We start from the raw sequence: 21,314 nt of genomic DNA, 5'->3' as shown, positions 1-21,314 counted from the left end.
ATTCCCCTCACTGTCTACAGGTGGGTTACAAACGGCCTAACCAGTTCATCTGAACTAATTTATTGCCAGCGTGGACTCGGAGAAGCTGAAAGATTCAACTAGTCCTACCACAGCGCACTGTGGACCTTGGGGAATCGCCCAGATGCACCAACTGTGGGAACTGAGGCCTTGGCTACACTGGTGCTGTACAGCGCTGCAACTTGCTGCACTCAGGGGTGTGAAAACGCCCCCCCCCCCGAGTGTAGCACTGTAAAGCGCCAGTGTAATTAGCGCCTGCAGTGCTGCACGCCTGCTCGCAGCGCTGCAAGCTACTCCCCTCGGAGAGGTGGAGTACTTGCAGCGCTGCGAGAGAGCTCTCGCAGCGCTGGCGGCGCGACTACACTCGCGCTTCACAGTGCTGTGAATTCTGAAGTGTAGCCAAGGCCTGAGTGGGAATGATCAGGGAATTGATCAGGACATTAGTCTGTATGGAGGGGGGCATAACTTACATGGATTCAGCATGGTGAATGCAGATGCACTAAATAGCTTGTGATTAAACTGGCATAATGCACTGGATCCAGTTCTCTAGTGTAGGCGAGAGCCCTGCTTTTTACGTAAGGGCTTTGAGTAGAGTTGGATAGCATGCAGTGATGAGCTGGAGCCGGTTCGCAAGAACCGGTTGCTAAAATTAGACGCCGGTGGAGAACGGGCTGTTAAAGGGCCGGGCGGGTGGGCAAACAACTCCGCCTGCGGGGACCGTCCTGTCCCCAACCTGAGCTCCCAGGAGTCCCAGCTGGGACCTCTCCCGGCCCTTCCCCTCTCCCCTTCTCCCCACTCCCCTCGCCCCCCTCCCCCAGAGCCGCAGCGTGCCGAGCTGCCAGCAGCACAGCTCCCTGACCTGTCGCTTTGAGCAGCCGCCGGCAAGGTAAGGGGGGGGGGCTGCAAGCTCCAGGGCCACCTGGGGGGGGGGGGGACAAGTGGGGCAATTTGCCCTGGGCCCCGCAGGGGCACCCATGAGAATCTGAGGATCCCCCCCCAGCCCCGCCTTCCCCCCCATTTCCCGTCCCCTGACCGCCCCCCCAGAATCTCTGACCCATCCAACCCTCCCACCCCCTGCTCCCTGTCCCTTATCCAATCCCCCCGGCCTCTTACCATGCTGCTTACCCCGCTCAGAGCCGGGTAAGGCCGGGGTGGGGCTGCAAGCTCTGGGTCGAGCGGCGGGAGCTCGGGCCCCGGTGGAGCCACCACGCCACTGCAGCGCTGTCCAGGGCTGCTCCTGGACGCTGAGGCTCTGGGGGGGGGGGGAGGCGGGGGTAAGCGGCATGGTAAGGGGCTGGGGCCTGGGGGGTTGGATAAGGGGCAGGGAGTCCCGGGGACGGGGGGGGGAGAGGTTGGAGGGGGCAGAGGCTCTGGGTGGGGTGGTCGGGACGGGGAATGGGGGGGATTGGGTAGGCGTGGGAGGTCGGGGTGGTGGTGGATGGGGTCGGGGCAGTCGGGGCAGGGAGCAGGGTGAGTTGGGTAGGGGATGGGGTCCTGGGGGGCCATTAGGGTTGGGGATCTCAGGAAGGCGTGGTCAGGGGACAAGCAGCGGGGGCGTTGATGGGTTTCGGGTTCTGAGGGGGGCAGTTGGGGGCAGGACATGGGTGGGGGTCGGATGGGGGGGGCTTGTAGTCACTGGGCGGTTCCCTACCGGGTCTTCAGCAGCGGGTCCTTCATTCGCTCCAGCACTGAAGGACCCGCCATCGCCGCCGTGCCGTGGAAGAACTGGTTCCTAAGATTTTGGCAGCTCATCACTGATAGCATGGCGTTAAAAACACCAGAGGCTGGACTACCCTGAGTGCTCCCTGTCTAGGCTACCACTGCCACCATGGCCGAGCTACACCAGTAGTAACAATAGGGAACTTTAGAGGGGAAAAGGTAGTGTAGTTACAGCAGGTTTGTTTTGTCTGTTAGGTGAGACTGACCTAACTCATCCTCTGTTCCTCTGGTCCAGATCGCAAGGAGCTCTTTGAAAACACACAGCAGGCCCTGAGCTCTGGCACTTCTAGTGAAGAGTGAAAAGCCTTTTATTATCCCTCTTTTCAGCTCAGTGGCTGGTGAAGTGGTTCCTGTGTATAAATAGTATAAAGTGCTCTGGGATCCTTCGGGATGAAAGGAGCCTTATTTCAGACACAATAATGAGGTTTGCACAGAAGAGCTTTCATTAATCCATGCATGGAGTGTCCATCTCCAAACCTGCTCTGTCTGCAGCCCTGTATTGTGCACCGTGTACCACCTTCAGCTGTTTTGGAATCTGTTTTGAGGGACCTGTTGCTTTCCAGAGGATCAGGTTCTGGGAGCTGTGGCCTGTAGCCTCCTGGCCTACGGTTGACAATCCTCTAGGATTGCCCTGGAGTCTTCACAAATTAAAGATGAATCTTTATCTAAATCTTCAACTAAAGGTTATGTCATATGATGAAACCTCCAGGAATACGTCCTGCCACGGCAGCCCCCGAGCTGGGGCTGGGAAGGAGGGGGCTCTCTCCCCGGCAGCCACAGCCCTGGAGCTGGGGAAAGTTGCCTCTTTCTCTGGCGCCACAGCCCTGCATGTCTCAAATTCCCCCCATCCCCTCTTCTCACTCCACTTCCCCCACCCACCTACCCCCTATTCCCTCCAAGGCCACCACCTCACCTTATATGTCCATCTTCTCTAGTGGAGTCATGTCTGCGCGGCTCCACTAATTAGGTGGGTGGCCCTTCATTCTCTCATGTGAGGCCGCCCAGGCGCACACCTTAGAGGGAACTATCCGCGGACCACCTGAATGGAGCTCGTGGACCAGTGGTGGTCCATGAACCACAGTTTGAGAACCTCTGCACTAGATCATGCTTCTTCTAGATTATTTAAAAAACAAAGGGGAATCAAAAAGGGGAGCGAGGGAATTCAGCTCCATGTCCATTCCATATATCTGCCCCTTGAGTAGCTTCCTTGTCTCATACAGTTTAAGGGTTTGATCACACTCATGCTTTTCACCAGCCCTAGAGGCACTGGTGGCTTGACTTTCAAGTGTGTTCTAACTGGTTTAAATGAAAAACGCATTTTGCATCCTGGGGATGATTATCCTCTTGCAAGGGAAGGGGCACGGGCGGCAGCACCATGCTGAGCTTCAACAAAGGGTAGAACACAGCTGAAGTTCCTGAAGGTTTCAGGCCCAGTATGTCATGAGGGGGCAGGACTGGACATTTGGCTCATGAGTTGCTGCACTGTCTGAGCCTCAGTTAAGAGTCCGTGAGCTATTCGAGCTAGTGAGTGCTGCCAGGAGTGCAGACAGGCAGGGGAAAGATCTGGTGGAGACCTGTGTATACATGCAAGGACTCTGAATCTAGCTGAGCTAGACCAAAAGGCTGGTCCTAGGAAATCAGAGCCCTTGTCTGGAGTGCTGGGCATTGAGGTCGGCAGCTTTACATCAGGGAGGAGGAGAAAGCAGACAGTGGTGCTCTATCACTCAGCGTCAGTCAGCTGGTGTAAAGAGAGCGTCTGGAGAAGAGTTTGGAAACCTTTCATTATTTTTTTTTATTTTATTTTTTTAACATTGGTAATGTTGCCCATTTGTTTTTAAATGGCTCTCCTAGGAACACGGACAGTAGAGGTAGGAAGGTCCCTTCTAGCTCACCCACCCCAGCTCCCTGACAATGCAGGATTATTTTCTAGCTTTGTTTATATTCCAGTGCTTTTTCCAGGCGACTTGCGAGTGAGTGTCTCAAATGTTGGGGCTGCTCTCACTTCTCTTGGGAGATTGCTCCATGATCTAAGACTTTGTCTATATTACCAATTTACTTCAGTCCAACTCATGTTGCTCAGGGAGTGTGAATAATTCACACCCCCTGAGCAATGCAAGTTATACCGACCTAAGCACTGATGTGGATAGTGCCAGGTCGGTTCTCCCACCAACATAGCTACCACCTTTTGCAGAGGCAGCAGTTACTAAGCCGACGGGTCTCCCGTCAGCTTAGATTGTCTCCACCACAAGCGCTGCAGCAGGGCAGCAGGGCAGCTGGGCCACTGTACATGCTGTATGGTCTAATAGACTCTTCGCTGCCAGGAAGTTAACTCTGCTCCTTCCAGGTTTTTTTTTTTTTTTAAGGCAGGGAGGGGGAGGAGGAAGAAGAATAAGGGTACATCTACACTACACGGGGGAGTCGATTTAAGATACACAAATTCGTGAATAGCGTAGCTGAATTCGGCGTATCGCAGCCGACTTACCCCGTTGTGAGGACGGCGGCAAAATCGACTTCTGCGGCTTCCCGTCGGCGGCTCTTACTACCACCTCCGCTGGTGGAGTAAGAGCGCCGATTCGGGGATCGATTGTCACGTCCCAATGGGACGCGATAAATCGATCCCCAAGAGGTCGATTTCTACCCGCCGATTCAGGCGGGTAGTATAGACCTAGCCTAAGGGATGTTGGAAGTACATGAGAGTTTATCCCTTGTATTTCCTGCAGACCAGTTTATCCCTTGTACTTCCTGTGGGCCCTATTCAAACTCCTAATAACTTCAAGGGGCATCTGCCTCAGTAAAAACTGGGTTTTGGCCTTTTGGTAATACTTAACCCTTTCTTCCAGGTGTGTAGCAAACACCAATCCTTATAACATCCCAGCAAGGCAGGTTAGTCAGTATTAATGAAGACCAAGAAGTGAAGTGACTTGCCCCAAGCTACAAAGTGAGTTAATGTCACACCCAGGAGTAGTATGCTGGGGGTCCTGATGCTGTACTCAAGCTGCTGGATCACACTGTGATATTGTAGTCTATATGGTTTTATAAAAATATGCTAATCAGTGAATATAATGTAACTGGAATATGCTTCATGCAAAAGGTCTCTTGTAAGGTATCATTACAAAGCTTATAATCTACTGCGTGTGATTATCCTATTTGTATAAATGTACCACTCTTGTATCTGAAACTAGAAATATGAAATACAACTCTGAGGGCCTATTGTAATTATGCAAAGTGTGGGCCATTAATGGTGGTTTGGAATCTTGATGACTCCCATTAACCAGGACCATTGTCTGCAGATGGCTGTGTTTATCTTGCATAATGACAGGTTTCAGAGTAGCAGCCGTATGCATCCGAAGAAGTGGGCTGTAGTCCACGAAAGCTTATGCTCTAATAAATCTGTTAGTCTCTAAGGTGCCACAAGTACTCCTGTTCTTCTTTTTGTGTTTATCTGTTAGTCTTCCTGTATATGTGTGTGCTGGCAAGTGGGCAATAAAGTCTTGCAGTGACATGTTATCATGTCATCTGAACTGGAATCCATCTTTAACCTGGTGTCTTTCCATTGAGAAGGACGAGATGGGAACCCAGAGAGGGACAAAGGATTCCCACCTTATGCAAAAGATATATGAAGGGGTGGAACAGAACAAAAGGGAAGGAGCCATCATGAAGAATCCCCTAGCTACCACCTGAGCTGGAACAAGAGGTGTACCAGGGGAAAGAAGGAAAGAATTGTGCCCAGGCCTGGAAGGTGTCCAGTCTGAGGAAAAAACTTACTGAAGTATCTCTGAGGGTGAGATTATCTGTATTCAGTTTGATTAGACATAGATCTGCACATTTTATTTTATTTTGCTTGGTGACTTACTTTGTTCTGTCTGTTACTACTTGGAACCACTTAAATCCTACTTTCTATATTTAATAAAATCACTTTTTCCTTATTAATTAACTCAGAATATGTATTAATACCTGGGGGAGCAAACAACTGTGCATATCTCTCTATCGGTGTTATAGAGGGCGAACAATTTAGGAGTTTACCCTGTATAAGCTTTATACAGGGTAAAACGGATTTATTTAGACCCCATTGGGAGTTGGGCATCTAAGTGTTAAAGACAAGCAAACTTCTGTCTGTTTTCAGGTAAACTGTTTTCAGGTAAACTTGCAGCTTTGGGGCAAGTGATTCAGACCCTGGGTCTGTGTCTGGAGCCAGACGGGAGTGTCTGGCTCAGCAAGACAGGGTGCTGGAGTCCTGAGCTGGCAGGGAAAGCAGGGATAGAAGTAGTCTGGGCGCATCAGGTGGCAGCTCCCAGGGGTTTCTGTGATCCAACCCGTCACACACACCACCTTTGCAGGGGATAAATCAGTGCCAAAGCCCCATCCTCACCCCCAGCAGCATTGCCAGCAGGGGCAGAGATTTCAGGAGAGAGGAAAAACTCTTGCATGTGGAATCTTCAGTGTTTCTGCATTGCCTGGCATTTTGAGAAAAATCTCAGACTCACTTGTTTCCTGTTGTTCTGCAGCTAGGAGTGTGACTTTAAAGACAACAGAAGTAAACGGTGTTCTATTCTGGGGTGGGGAAGGAAAGCAGTGGGAGTAGAGACAAGTCAGCTCAGCCGTTAACACTGTACTTCTGCTCTCCTTTAACTCCCAGAACCCCAGGCAGGATTTTTGTTTGAGGGGGATGTGTGCCAACTGCTTACAAGTAGGAATTCCAGTTCCCCAGCTGTATCTCCACAAGCAGCTAAAGGGCAAGGCAGGGGATGGGGTGGGGGGGCGGGGGAAGAAACTGTAGCATTCTCACTAGGAGGATACGTTAATATTAGCTTTTGAGAGAGGGAGACTGATCATGGGAGGATGGGGATTTTTTTTATTCTGTTTTGTACGGCGTCTACCACAGTAGGGTCCTGGTCTGCAATATAAATGAGTGGCTTTAGGTAAATTCCTGCCTCCTGTTCGCCTTTCATGTCCTGCAGTTTGTGACAAAGGATTCCCAAGCCTTGCCAAACGCAACTTATCGAGAGCCTGATTTGGGCTGTAATTCATAGTAGCCATTCTTAGTCTTTCTGTAAAGATGCAGCCCATGGAGACTTCAAGTCTCCCCATGCAGTGCTCTTTCTGGAGAACAGGCAAGTTGTCTAAACTCCTCCTCATTTCCTCCCCTTCCAAAAAAAAGAAAAGAAAAAGAAAGAAAAGTTGGAGCTGGCTACCCATTTGACTTCACAGCGAAAGTCCCATAGGGTTTCATAGTGAAGACTCCAGAGCTGGAGTTGAGAAAACTTTAAACCACTGTTAACCACTGTTGTGCTCCGCATGTTTTGGAGCAGCCAGGGGCCCTTCCTGGCTCCAGGTGTCCGCCTCAGAACTGTTCTATCTGTGTTGCTTTCTGGAGCTCCTTATGAGTTCTGGCAATTGGTGAATAACTGTAGAGCTGTGTGCTGTGGCCTTGTGCCCCCTTCCCACCCCTGCTTGCCCACTTCCGCCCACTCCATACCCCTGGCCCAATCCTGACATGACCCCTATGCCAGGGGCTGGCAGCAGAGCTGGCTTGGAGTCCTTATGCCAGCTCTACACTGGGTGGGGTGTCTTTCTGTGCAGGGCATATTCTCCATGGGCTTTCTCAGGGAGCCATTTCCACCCCTTTTTAGGTTCCTTTGTGTTGCCAGAGTGCACCTGTGCTGTGGTTTAGGCAGTCTTGACAGAAACAATAGCTGGGTTTACATGATATTACAGACATGTGACTATAAACCCAGTGACTGGCTGCCCCTTTCTGGCAGCTTCCAGCACTAGAGGCCTACCATCATATCTCCCAGAGCTGCAACAGGGGCCTCCCTCTTTCCTCCTCCCAACACACACGCGTGTAGAATACTTTGTGAGCAGACGCTCTGATGTTACAGAATGAAGGTTTGATGGAAAGACAAGCTATTAGCTTTTTAATATAGGGAAAGGGAATAATTTTTTGCTGAGGGCTGTCTTCCTTCTTTTTCAGTTGTTCTCTTTCCTGTATCCTGTTGAAGACGAGAGCAGGTGAAAGAGGAAGACGTCACTGTGGAGAACTGAGAGGTCTCATTTGTGCTCCGACTTTTACTCGCCCTGAGAGGTCAGTGGTAGCCATGTTTTTGTTCCCCCTTGAAAGTCTGCTTTAGGCAGGTAATAGCATTTAGCATTTATGCATTGCAGAGCACTTCACAAGCAGCTGGCGGGAAGGCTGTATTTAATGGTTCATAGCTGTTTTCTGTACCATAAGGCACCCAAGGGCAGAGGTGATAAGCAGCAGGATCCATTTTTTAAAATAAATCCTAGCTGGTAGATCAAGGGGAAGTGCTAGTGGGATTTTCATTTGGCACAGAGAGGTTAAGGGCTGGATTTTCAGAAGTGCTGAGCACCTGTAATTGCCCTTCAACTTCTCTGAAAATTAGGCCTTCAGTGATTTATCCAAGCACAGCAAGTGGTTGGCAAAACCAGAACTAGAACTTAGTCTCACCTGAGGACTAGACACTCCTATCTTGTGCATTACGTATGTGGGCGAAGATGGGCTATGAAGTCCACTATGGACCTTACAGTACAGCTACACTGCATCTGTCCAGCACTTAGCTACTATGGCCATGGGTGCCACCAAAAGGTTGAACGGCTAAATACTCTTATTTTTTGTCTGACTTGTATAAACTGGGGAGACAATAAAGACACATCATTGGGCTCACCCTGGACACTAATCTCCTCCTAGTTGCTATTAAGTGTTGCCTTTTATGGCCTGGGAGTTATTTAATTTACTTAGGTTAAGAAACAGTGCCTTACCTCCCCATCCATTAGACATAGCTTCAGGGCAGGTTATGCAGAAAAGTCTTCAGGACCGGCTTTCTTTCTTTGCTGTCTAATTGACTCCTGTTACTGGGCAAGTAGAGGCAGATGCATTGAGCCACTTTGTGTGTGTGTGACTAAACAAGTGCCTATAACCTATTTGAATGTGGGTGCGTGTGTTTTCATAGCTTTGGCATGTGCACATACATAGATCAGCTAACAAAATCCAGTGGGCTGAGGTGGGACCCCATAACTAGACCTTGAGACGCAGATGCCTCAGCACAGGGTAACGGGTGCTACAGTACCATGTTTAGGACTGGATTTTCAAGTGCCACAGTTGGGGTTATTTTCAAAAGTGCTCTGCTCCCACTGTGTTACTTACAGCCATATTGTCGGAGGAGCTCAGCACCCAGCATGCCAAACTCTATTGAAAACCAGGCCCCAAAGGATCATTTTAATGCTCCACATCGCTCCAGGGCTTTCCCAACAATGATGCAATTATGGATGCCCACCACCACTCAGGATCAGCTTCTTAGCTGCTTGGGCCAGAGGTTCAATTCAGATATATCTTTCCGTTGTCTATTTCCCTGAAGACAGGTGTTGCTTCCTACACAGCAGTCTGGAATAGCCTCTCGCAGAGAGCTAGTCTACTCTGTGTGATACAAGGAAAATAAAATGCATTACACACAAAAGGGAAGGTCCAGAAACAACCACGTGTTTCATGAATAGTTTCCTTGGCTAGTCACCAAGCATGCAGGAGCAGCCTGTACTGGCTAGGAGGGATAGATCAAACGAAAGACAGCAGTGATTGTTCTGTGATTCATTGGCTACCACCCTTCCATGAATCATTGTGCTGCATAAACCTGCAGCTGTTCTCTGCCTGTTCTTTGAAAATAAACAGAGAGGAGGACCTCTTGTGTGCTTTTACTGCTTCTTTTATCAGAACAGTTGAGTTTAGTTCTGCAAGATCCTCTGAAAAGTCCTTACCTGAGGCTTGATAGAAACATCTGTGTGTGTGAGAGGGAAATTCCCAGGAGGCCTTGAGCAGTGGCAGAGGTTTTGGTGTAGAGAGTATGTGGTGACTCTGTCTCACCCAGGGTTGATTAGAGCCTAAGTTGAATGTCCACTTCCTCCCCACCTCTGCCCCCCCTCAATGCACAACAAGATTCTGGCAAGTCTGACATCTCCCACTTTAAATACATGGGACCCTTGGGAGGTGTCAATCAGCAGGGGATCTGGCCCAGGGCAGGGAGAGTGAAATACTAAAAAGGCAACCCAGCAACAGTAACAGGCTGTACCTTTTGCTGTTTGGCAGTGAAGATGCCATCAAAGAGCCCCCCCGCCCCCCTTTTTTTTTTTTTTTGGATGGAAAAGTGCGGTCATCTAGTTAGATTGGGTGAAGTGAAAATCTGATCCCGTGGGGCTCAGGGGACGTGGGCGCATTGTTCAAGATACACAGCAGATCCTCAGCAGGTGCCAATCAGCCAAGGGAGCTATACTGATTTACACCCACTGAGAATCTGGCTCACAGTAATAACTTGCCAATATTCAATAATGACAAACATCAAAGTCTCCTATCCAGATCTCATTATTAATTATTGGTGTTACAGTAACACCTAAAGGCCCCAGTGAAACTCAGGGCCCCATTGTACTAGGCTTAGTATACACACACACACACACACACACACACACACACACACACACACACACACACACAGAGTAAGAGTTTACAATCTAAATAGACAAGACAGGCAAATGCTGAGAGGGAAACAGAGACATTGAGCATGACTTGCCCAAGGTGTCACAGCAGGACCGTGGCAAAACCAGGAATAGAACCCTGGTCTCCTGATTCCCAGTCCAGTGCAATAGCTACTAAACCACAACACCCCTCTTCAAATGATGCTCTCCTCAGGGCAGCCCAGAACCATAAGCCACTATGTTACTCCTCTGCCTTAGCCAGTGTGTGCTTTGTGGGGGATTAGACTGTGTCAGCTCCCTGCCACACCAGTCTGTCCTCTTCACCCACAAGCTCCTTGAGACTCTGCCAGTCTTAACCTTGCTTTGCAGATAGTGCACCCCAGTAACTGAATTCCTCAGAGACTTCTGTCTGTAGTTTCCAGTCCCTCTCACTAGATACTCAGAAATTATTACGTTTGTTGCCCTGAAAGAGACGGTGTACACACCAGTCTGCTAGGTTAGCTAAGGAGTCTCTCTATATTTAATATAACAGCACTAAGATAGCTTAGAGTAAAACTAAGAATAAGTTTATTAATAAAGAACAGAGATTTAATTGATAGCAGGCAAGAATAAAAGAGAGAAAAAAGGGTTACAAAAATAACATCTTTTCTAGAGCCTAAAATGTAATTCCTTAAAAGTTATACCTTTGCTTAAAACGGTTTGTCACTTACAGCAAGTTACCAGCAGCTCCTGCTCTTCAGGCCAAGAAGATCCACCATTCAGAGGCTCAGAGGTTGCTGTTGGATAACTAGAATGTCTTTTTGTTCCCTTTATATTTTCTATTGTTCATTGTCTTTGTCTCAAGCGCCAGGAAGACTTCCTGGACATGCAGACTCTGCTCACTAAACTGTTTCCTCCTCCACTTGATTGCTTTGTTTACCTTCTAAGTAAATGTACTTTCATTGGTCTCTGCCTTTAAGCCAGTCTCAAGCCAGTCAATGCGGATTTCACTGTCTCCTTTGGCTAGGGCAGATTTGCTGTATACACTGCCTCCAAAACACATTTGAAGAATGTGTTTCTAGCACACACACACCATTCTTTATATACAACCTCTACATACATCACAAAGTGATTTTTGGGACCAGTGTGTTACCAGTTTACATGTGATACCTTACGCAGACACCTTTTAATATTTTATCATCACACGGTGTTGGGAGTTGCCCTTCCCTTTATAGTTATGACAACAGCCCTCCTGTGTACAATACTATAAAATCCCTCCTGGCCAGAGACTCCAAAATCCTTTTACCTGTAAAGGGTTAAGAAGCTCAGGTAACCTGGCTGACACCTGACCCAAAGGACCAATAAGGGGACAAGATACTTTCAAATCTTGGTGGGGGGAAGGCTTTTGTTTGTGCTCTTTGTTTTGGTGGGAGTTCGCTCTTGGGACTGAGAGGGACCAGACATCAATCCGTGCTCTCCAAATCTTTCTGAACAAGTCTCTCATATTTCAAACTTGTAAGTAAACAGCCAGGCAAGGCGTGTTAGTTTTATCTTTGTTTTCTCAACTTGTAAATGTACCTTTTGCTAGGGTGTTTACCTCTGTTTGCTGTAACTTTGAACCTAAGGCTAGAGGGAGGTCCTCTGGGCTCTTTAAGTTTGATTACCCTGTAAAGTTATTTTCCGTCCTGACTTTACAGAGATGATTTTTACCTTTTTCTTTAATTAAAAGCCTTCTTTTTAAGAACCTGATTGATTTTTCCTTGTTTTTAGATCCAAGGGGGTTGGATCTTGATCCACCAGGAGTTGGTGGGAGAAGGGAGGGGGGATGGTTAATTTCTCCTTGTCTTAAGAGCCGAGGGGTTTGGATCTGTATTCACCAGGGAATTGGTGAAGAGTCTCTCAAGGCTACCCAGGGAAGGGAATTAGCACATTGGTAGTGGTGACAGCGGACCAGATCTAAGCTGGTAGTTAAGCTTAGAAGTTTTCATGCAGGCCCCCACATCTGTACCCTAAAGTTCAGAGTGGGGAAGGAGCCTTGACAGGAGTAATGAGTGCGTCAGGCCTGAGACAATTTACTTTATAGTGGGGGCTTTGCCAGTGAGCATTGAGGGGCTTTTAGGGTCACACCCAGTCTCCTACTCAAGCTTATCTCTTCCAGTGATACCCCATCCTGGGGCATCCAACTGGTTCTTGGAAAGGGAGGGGAAAGGCTTGCCTCCCCCCCCCTTCTCTTTATTAGTTGCTGTACATACGTTATAAGGATACACTGTAAAATGCTGTATGGGGTGAGGACACCCTGCTGCGCCTCTCAGGAATCTCTTGCTCCCGATATGTGGCAAGCAGAGAGCAATTCCCTGGTACCGTTTCCATTGAGTGCTCAGCATAGGCCTTGGCTTCAGAGGGAATTGAGAGAGACAGACACACACACACACACACCCCTACCTTCCTGGAGGCACCTCACTGGGGGTAGGATGCTGATGAGGACAAAGAAACAAAAGGGTCCTCCTCGCTACACGTCGTTGTAATAGCGGCTTGGATTTTGGGAGGAGTGTAGGGGAAATGTAGGGCTGGTGGAAGTAAATCAGTGGTAGCTTGATCCAAGAATAGCGGGGATAATTGCTCAGCAAGCTTCCCTCTCACATAGGTCTGCCTGCACCAAACCATAGGCGCCCTTCCCCACCCCCACCCCGCTATTTCATTCCTGCATCCCCTTACGCAGCTCGTCCAGTTCACCTCAGCTTTGACTCCTCATCATCTCTTACTCAACTAGTTCTAGTTTCTCGCCCTCTCTCCCCTCCGTCCTTCCCCCATGCTATTACACCTCAATCCTAGCCTGCTGCTCCTCCTCTCTGTTTTTGGTTTGGATCTTCTCCAGGGGAAAAATAGCCACTTGTGTTGCCTCATATCCAACTGTTGGGTGGAGTCATGATGTGACTAAATATCTACTAGGGACTAAGATGTATTTCCATCACTGATTTAATGTACACTTACATCCAGGTTGCTGTATGTGAAAGACCAATGCACCAACCTACCGTGGTTGCTCTTTCTAACTAAAGCTGATGCAGTGTCAGGTGACTGCATAGCGTGGTTCTTTGTGGGGGAAAGAAGATGTTGCGGGGGGCATCTGTATCCTGGGATCCTCTGAGGGAAGGAGTGGGCTCCAGGGTTGGGTGCTGGATGGCTCAGGGGATTAGCGAGGGTCTATTGTAGACCTTTCGCATCTAGGTTGCTAGTTCAAATCTTACACAGCTTGGCAGCAACTGTTACAATTTCCTGGCTAGTCAGTGAAATGAGTTTGTTGATCTCCGGAGGGTTCACATCACAATTTGCACTCCATGGCCCCCTTCCTGGCAGTCTTGGGGAATAGGCCAAGGACAGCATGGGCCCTAAAGACTGAATTATCTAGAGATTGTCTAGGCAGGTGTAGGCTGAGGCACACGGCTAGCACAGTGTGTAGAAACTAGCCTTGCTGCTGCTGCTGTAAGTGTTCTGTAGCTAAACAGAGATTTTGGGACTTTAAATCTGTCACCTTCCAGAAACCTGAAATTCATAGGAACATTGTTTAAAAGGAGGGAAAAAACCCTCCGATATTACAAGGCTATTCAGAGCGGATGATGGCACTACCATCCACTCCCCCGTGCTTTCGTTCAGCCATGTGGTAATTAATCTTCTCTAAGGGCATGTCTACACTGGCAGAGTTATAGTGCCGGGAGTTGCAGCGCTGCTCAGAGAGCGCTGAAGGGAAACTGCTGTTGTGTGTTCACACTGTCAGCTGCCTGTGAAATAGCGTGTTCACACTTGCGGCACTTGCAGTGGTATTCGGAGCGGTGCACTCTGGGCAGCTATCCCACAGAGCATCTCTTTCTCTTCTGCCGCTAAGAGTTGTGGGAAGGTGGAGGGAGTCACAGGGCATCCTGGGTCCTGTCCCAGTGCCCCCTCATGCATTGCTTCTCATCCCAGCAATCCCTGTGCTTCCGTCCGCATTTGGAGCCATCTTTCAACAATTTCTATATGGCATGTCCTGCCTCTTCGGGCTGCAGGAATGGATCCCGAACTGTTGACCAGTATGCTGCTTGCTCTAACCAACACATCATGAGTGGCAGTGGAGTTATTCTTTAAACTACAAAGGCAAGAGGAGTGCAACATTGATCTTGCCATGCATAGTAGCTACAACACAAGATTACTTGTGGCATTCACGGAGGTGCTGACCACAGTGGAACGCTGTTTTGGGGCTCGGGAAACAAGTACTGAGTGGTGGGATCACATCGTCATGCACATCTGGGATGATGAACAGTGGCTACAGAACTTTCAGATGAGGAAAGCCACATTCATGGGACTGTGATGAGCTTGTCCCAGCCCTGCAGCGCAAGCACACGAGAATGAGAGCTGCCCTGCCACTGGAGAAGTGCGTGGTGATTACACTGTGGAAGCTGGCTACTTCAGACTATTATTAATCGGTTGCAATTCCCAAAATCAGATCCACTTACCAGGGGCCTCCTCCCCTGTTTGTGCTTTGCCAGCATCTGATAGGTGTGACTGGCTAACCTCCAGGGTAGAAAAGAGCTCCTAGAATCATAGAATATCAGGGTTGGAAGGGACCTCAGGAGGTCATCTAGTCCAACCCCCTGCTCAAAGCAGGACCAATCCCCAGACAGATTTTTGCCCCAGATTCCTAACTGGTCCCCTCAAGGATTGAACTCACAACTCTAGGTTTAGCAGCCCAATGCTCAAACCACTGAGCTAGCCCTCCCCCTTCCTTCTCATGATACATGAGCTAGGGGTCACCCCAATGAAATTAATAGGCGGTAGTTTAAAACAAATGGAAATATTTTTTTCATACAATGCACAGTCAACCTGTGGAACTTCTTGTCAGAGGATGTTGTGAAGGCCAAGACTATAAGAAGGTTCAAAAGCTCCTGGCTGCATGCATCCCTGACCTCTGAGTCATCCTCTGCCTCTGGGTCCCCCCCCCTCGTCTAAGATTTCTTCCTCCCGGCTTGGTCCACTTTCAACTGGCATGCAAGCCACTGAAGTATCCACAGTGGCCTTCGCAGTGGAGGTGGGGTCGCCACCAAGTATCGCGTTCAGCTCTTTGTAGAACTGGCAGCTCGTGAGCGCAGCACCGGAGTGCGGTTTGCCTCCCACACCTTGTGGTAGGTGTTCCGCAGCTCCTTCACTTTGACCCTGCACTGCAGTGTCCCGGTCATGGCCGCTTTCTGTCGTGCATCGTGAAATCTGTCCGTAGGTATCAATTCCTACGGCTGGAGCACATCTGGGACTTGACAGCCTCCTCTCCCCAAATGCTCATGAGGTCTAGCAGCTTAGCATTGCTCCAAGCGGGGAATCACCTAGTGCATGGAGCAGACATGGCCACCTGGAAAGATGCGCTGAGACCAGGAAGGGGACTTCCAAAATTCCAAAGGAATTTACAGGGTGGGGATGACGGTTAGTCACCTTAGGGCAGGGCAGTAGAGTTCAAACCGATGACCAGAGAGGTGAGATCAGGCATTGTGGGACACCTCCCGGAGGCCAATCACAGCGCTGTAATTGACCAGGGTGTTTACACTGGTACCGCAGCGCTGTAGCCCCGGCGCAGAAAGCTCTACGCCTCTTGTTGGGGTGGTTTTTTTACAGCGCTACAACTGCGCAGTGTCTGCGCACTAAGTGGTTTGGCAGTGTGTACGCCTCGGGAATTACAGCGCAGAAAGCTGCTTTACTGCACAGAAACTTGCCAGTGTAGACAATGGAGTTGGCCAGAGACCAGGAGAAAAGAACCTGGTGGTTATTCTCCCTGATAAATACCTTAATCTCAGAGCCACTCCCCTCCCATATGAAGTGACTTTCTCTTGCCAACTATGGTGTCAGATCCTCTTTTAGGGGAAAATGTTTTCTTGTGAAATCAGGACAGGCAGGGGCAGATCAGCTTTGAGGATGGGCACATGCCCATTGCTGCATTCCTGTGGGTCTAATTTGCTGGCTCCTAACGCATTGGCCTATCCTGGATGTTTGCTGACCAGAGAAAAGCAAAGAGAAATTTCTCCCTGCAGTGTGCCGGCCTGCCTTTCCTAAGAGCTTGTCTACATGTACAGCGCGATAGCTGCACCACTGTAGTGCTTTAGTGAACACACAACTACACTGATAGAGCTCCTTCCATCAGCATAGTCAATCCACCACCATGAGAGGCAGGAGAAACCCTCCTGTCGACACAGCACTGTCTACCCCAGGGGTTAGGTCAATATAACTGCATTGCTCAGGGGGGTGCAATGACCAGCAGATCATATGAAACCAATTTGCATGTGCTTCTCCCTCCTAGTACTTGTTAAAATTGACCTTGGGAGCCAGAGCTGGCTCTTGAAAAGGGCTTAGGGCCTTCATCATCTATAGGAGAAGTAAGCTGGCCCAGAGTTGGAAAGGGTTAACATACAATTAGTAAGGCTATGTTTTAGTCATGAGTGTTTTTAGTAAAACTCATGGACAGGTCACGGTCAGTAAAAAAAAAAAAAAAAAAAAAAAATCATGGCCCGTGACCTGTCCATGACTTGTACTATACCCCTTGGGCCCCCTGGGGGGAAGGCAGCCCAGGGGCACCATGGGCACTCTTGCGGGCGGGGCGACCTGTGACCTTTGCTGGTGCTGGGGGGTGGGGGTTGGCAGGGCTGGCAAGCTCCCTACCTGGTTCTGTGCAGCTCCCCAGAAGCAGGGACATGTCCCTCAGCTCCTAGGCACAGGGGCAGTCGGGGATTCCGTGCCCTGCCCCTGCCCTGAGTGCCGGCTCTGCAGCTCCTATTGGCCGTGGTTGCGGGTGGAGGCAGTGCGCAGAGCCCCCAGTCCCTCCACCTAGGAGCCAAGGGACATGTTACCGCTTCCGGCAGCCCCCCGAGGTAAGCACCGCCCGGAGCCGTCACCCCTTCCCGCGCCCCTGCCCCAGCCCTGAGTCCCCTCAAGCACCCAAACTCTTGCTGCTGTTGGGGGGAGAGTCACGGTGGGCCAACACTGCCCCGAGCTGCTCAGGCGGCCCCCTGGCCAGCTGCACCGGCTGCTGCAGAAGTCACGGAGGGCTTGGAAAGTCACCAGAATCCGTGACCTCCGTGACAGGCTCGCAGCCTTAACAATTAGCCATTGGAACCCATGGCAACAGGATATCTCTTGGGCCAAATGCTTCGCAGGATTCCAAAGAAGGATTAGATATTTGTTTGGCTATCAAGTCCAGAGTTATAATAGGCAGGAGTTTGGAAGGGATATAAACTTTCCTGCTTAAGGGTTTAAGGCAACCTCTATTAAATTACACAGGTTAGGAGGGAACTTTTCTAGGGGGCAGATATCCCATAATTGCGAACTGCAGGATTTCTTGCTCCTTCCTCTGAAGCAGCTGGTGCCGCCTACTGTTGGAGACAGGATATTGGACTGAATATCGCTGGGGTCTGATCCAGTCTGGTGATCCCTAAGAGAAGTACAGGAGTACTTGTGGCACCTTAGAGACTAACAAATTTATTAGAGCATAAGCTTTCGTGGACTACAGCCGAAGAAGTGGGCTGTAGTCCACGAAAGCTTATGCTCTAATAAATTTGTTAGTCTCTAAGGTGCCACAAGTACTCCTGTTCTTCTTTTTGCGGATACAGACTAACACGGCTGTTACTCTGAAACCTAAGAGAAGTGTTTACATAAAGGATTTAGTCTCAGGCAGAAGGGGAAGTGGCTGGTACAATAGTTCCTGCTGGAGATGGTTGTTGAATGTAAGGAAGAATTCCCAGGAAGGGACTGAGTCATCTGGACACTGTCTAGGATAGGAGGATTCTTATCCTGAGGGTGAATCACACTTGTATAGAGCTTTCTCCTTCATGTCCACAAAATTCCTCTCCGTTTCCTGACATTCTTATGGAGTGATTCCTGTTTGATCTGGATAGAGGGTGTAGTTTTGAACAGGCATGGGACTTCTATTTCCTTTGTTCAAATAGGACAAAAAATGAAAAGGGGGGAGGAGCGATGTGTCCATTTTCTTCCTGAGATGTTTCTTTACTGTGATGTTTGGGATTGCTATTACAGTAGGCAATACAGTGCCCCAATCAGGATCAGGGTCCCATTGTGCTAGGTGCTGTCAAACGTGGGTAGCCTGGTCCCTACCCCAAAGACAGTCCAGTCCAATTGCAGATGAGCCATAAGAAGTGTGCCTAACAAACGTAAGGAGGAGTGGATGGGGGATAACATAATAAGATGAGATGATTACACAGCCTCTCTCTGATTCTGTCAGGAGCGATAGAATGCAATCAGGACGCAGGAGTTTTCATTTTACAGCTCTTTCTGGAGTCTCATCAGTCACCATGCTGGGGTTCCTCAGTTGGGCACCTCCGCACCGGCTTTGAGGAGTGGTTGCTGTTTGCAAGAGGAGAGCAGTGATGCCTCCCTAGGGGGAGACAGGAAAACTAACAGGCTTTTCTTCTTGTATCACATTTCAGAGACCAGCTGAGCCAGGAAGATGCGTGAGTACACGGAGAAGAAGGAGACATGCGGCACTATCTGCCTCAAATACCTGCTCTTCATCTTTAACTTCTTCTTCTGGGTAATGTGCCAGCTCCCTCACCGCATTTGTGTGCCTCACCACATCCCTCGTTGAGGGCTACATCTGTTGTTTCAATGGTCAGGGGGGTGGGATGGATAGCATGGGTGAAATCCTGGCCCCACCGAAGACAATGGCAAAAATGTTCCTTGACTTCAGTGAGTCCCGGATTTCACCCCAGGTATCTAACTAGACCCAAGCTGCCAACATTGGGCGGAAGGACTATAATCTGACTGACCAGGAGTAGGCCCTGAAATGATCACATATCGACAGCAGTGGGCGGCCTGAAAAAGTGCTGTTTTGCCCACTTCAGGGGAGGGTGACCCAGGGCACAATTCTTAAGGCATCAGATACTCCAGGGCAGCCCATAGACAAAGGACATCCTTCAGTTCGTCTCTCGTTCTGCCCCGTGGCATAGCACAGGCTGGCAGTGGAATGAAGATGGCTAGGCTGGGATTATGGGGGTAGTTGCTGCGGTTATGTCTACACTAGAGTTTTTACCTCAAGTTAAATGATGGCCAAGGGATCAGTCTATTGTCAGCCACAGACATCCGTGGGCTAGAAGAAATGATTGTGGAGGGTCCTGACTAGCCTTTACAGAGGAATGAATTATGAACTGCCTCAGTGAATTGGCAACCAGGGAAAAACCTCTAGGGAACACAAGTCCCATAAAGAGGAAGGGTAGCCTGAAGGAGAGAAGTTGGCACATCCAAAGTGCCCCGACTGCGGGGGCATTCCTGTGCTAATGGTCATTCTCACTGGAGTTTAGCTAACCAGGGTCCCCACCTTTTATAGCCTTGCCCCCCAGTGGTTCTGTCCTGGAGGGGGGTAGACACAGCTGTTGTTTTGAAGCAGTCAGTATCACTCCTGGATCAGCCAGCAAGGCTGCAAAGCAAAGCATCCCCCCCCCTCTCTTCTTCTCCATTCCCTGGCATCTAGGCAGCACTTAAGCAATCGTAAGAGCTAAGAGACTGGTTAAGGTTGGAAACTTAGAACTCCAGTTACAAAGTTCCCCGCCCAGCATGGGCAAACCCCCAGCCAGCTGTCATCCCCTTCCAGCTGGAATACTGTGCCTTGACTCCCTGGAACCTCCCAGGGCCCTTGAGAGACTGGGGAGAGAGGAAGAATCGGCTTCATTTAAAGCCTGATCAAAGCCCATTGAAATCAGTGGGAGTCTTTCCCTGGACTTGAGTAGGTTTTGGATCAGCCCCTCTGTCAGCAAGCTGAAATCTGATCCCTGTGGCCCAGCAGGGGATGCCACTCCTGAAAAGGAGGAAGTGCCCACCTCAGATGCATCTCACCTGCTTGCCTCTCTCTTTATTAAGCTGGCAGGTGGGGCGGTGATGGCGGTGGGTATCTGGACTCTGGCCGAGAAGAGTGACTACATCAGTCTCCTGTCCTCCAACACGTACATGGCGACCGCCTACATCCTGGTGGTGGCGGGAATCGTCGTCATGATTACCGGGATCCTCGGGTGCTGCGCCACCTTCAAAGAGCGGCGGAACCTGCTGAGAGTGGTAGGTTTCCTATTTGCCCCAGGACAGTGCTGGGCACCAAACGTCTTGTGTGTGTGAGGAGAGAGCTGCATCTCTGTTCCTCTGGACCTAGAGAGACGTACCGGTGACTCCCTGACTGGCCCGCTCTCCTGTTTGGGATGGATTGTCTCTATTACAGAGGAGACTTTCCTTTCTTTCTGTCCCACTCAGAGAATGTATTGGTTTCTGTGTTTTTCCAAAGGTGCTAAATAATAAATATATGATACTTTTCATCTGAGCATGTCAAAACATTTCCAAGCAAAGGAAATGTTCAGGCTGGTAGGGAAAAAATGGGAATAAATTTGGGAGTGAAGGCAGGGTGGGGCATTTAAAACCAAAAAATAAGTAATTGTGATTCCACTTGATTCAAAGCAAAACATTTCTTTTGATTGGTTTCTTGAGCATTGCAAAATTTCAAACAGTACAAAAATTTTCACACACATACAGCCCTAATTTTTTTTTTTTTGGTCAAAAAACCAAACAAAAAATCACTTGACATTTTTGACTAGCCCTAATAGATCTCAGGTCTGGGCTATACTGCAGACCTATAGCGGTGTGAAAAATTCACACCCCGGAGTGACGTAGTTATACCGATCAAACCCTCCATGTAGACAGCGCTACGTCGGCAGGAGAACTTCTCCTGTCAATATAGCTACTGCCTCTCGGGGAGGTGGATTAGATGGGAGAGCTTTCTCCCATTGACATAGAGCGTCTTCATTAAAGCACCGTAGCGGCCCAGCTGTGCCGATGCAGTGTTTTAAGTGTAGACTTGCCCTAATTCTCACTCACTCGCTCTCAAATCTCCTTTGCGGTCCAGAAGATATACTTATCTCATAGAGCTGGAAGGGACCTTGAAAGATCATCGAGTCCAGCCCCCTGCCTTCACTAGCAGGACCAAATACTGATTTTGCCCCAGATCCCTAAGTGGCCCCCTCAAGGATTGAACTCACAACCCTGGGTTTAGCAGGCCAATGCTCAAACCACTGTGGCAGTGGTTCATCAAGCAGCCCATCTGCAGTGGTGAGTGTAGT

The 21,314-nt window shown here is 49.4% G+C and overlaps 1 protein-coding gene across 2 annotated transcripts in view; it reads left to right on the top strand.

Moving 5' to 3' along the window:
- Positions 1 to 21,314, top strand: part of CD151 (CD151 molecule (Raph blood group)) — a 61,123-nt gene that overhangs the window by 17,694 nt on the left and 22,115 nt on the right. Inside the window, exons 2-4 of one of the 2 annotated variants that reach the window (XM_034770350.1) lie at positions 7,709 to 7,819; positions 18,648 to 18,751; positions 20,074 to 20,265. In XM_034770350.1, the coding sequence (XP_034626241.1) occupies positions 18,668 to 18,751; positions 20,074 to 20,265 (276 nt within the window). In that variant the 5' untranslated portion in view covers positions 7,709 to 7,819; positions 18,648 to 18,667. The remainder of the gene's footprint in view (positions 1 to 7,708; positions 7,820 to 18,647; positions 18,752 to 20,073; positions 20,266 to 21,314) is intronic. The other variant, XM_034770351.1, reaches the window with a different exon arrangement.

The sequence above is a fragment of the Trachemys scripta genome, chromosome 4 (genome assembly GCF_013100865.1).
Source record: "Trachemys scripta elegans isolate TJP31775 chromosome 4, CAS_Tse_1.0, whole genome shotgun sequence".
In the NCBI taxonomy this organism is placed as follows: Eukaryota; Metazoa; Chordata; order Testudines; family Emydidae; genus Trachemys; species Trachemys scripta.
This window is presented reverse-complemented; position numbering and strand designations above follow the sequence as displayed.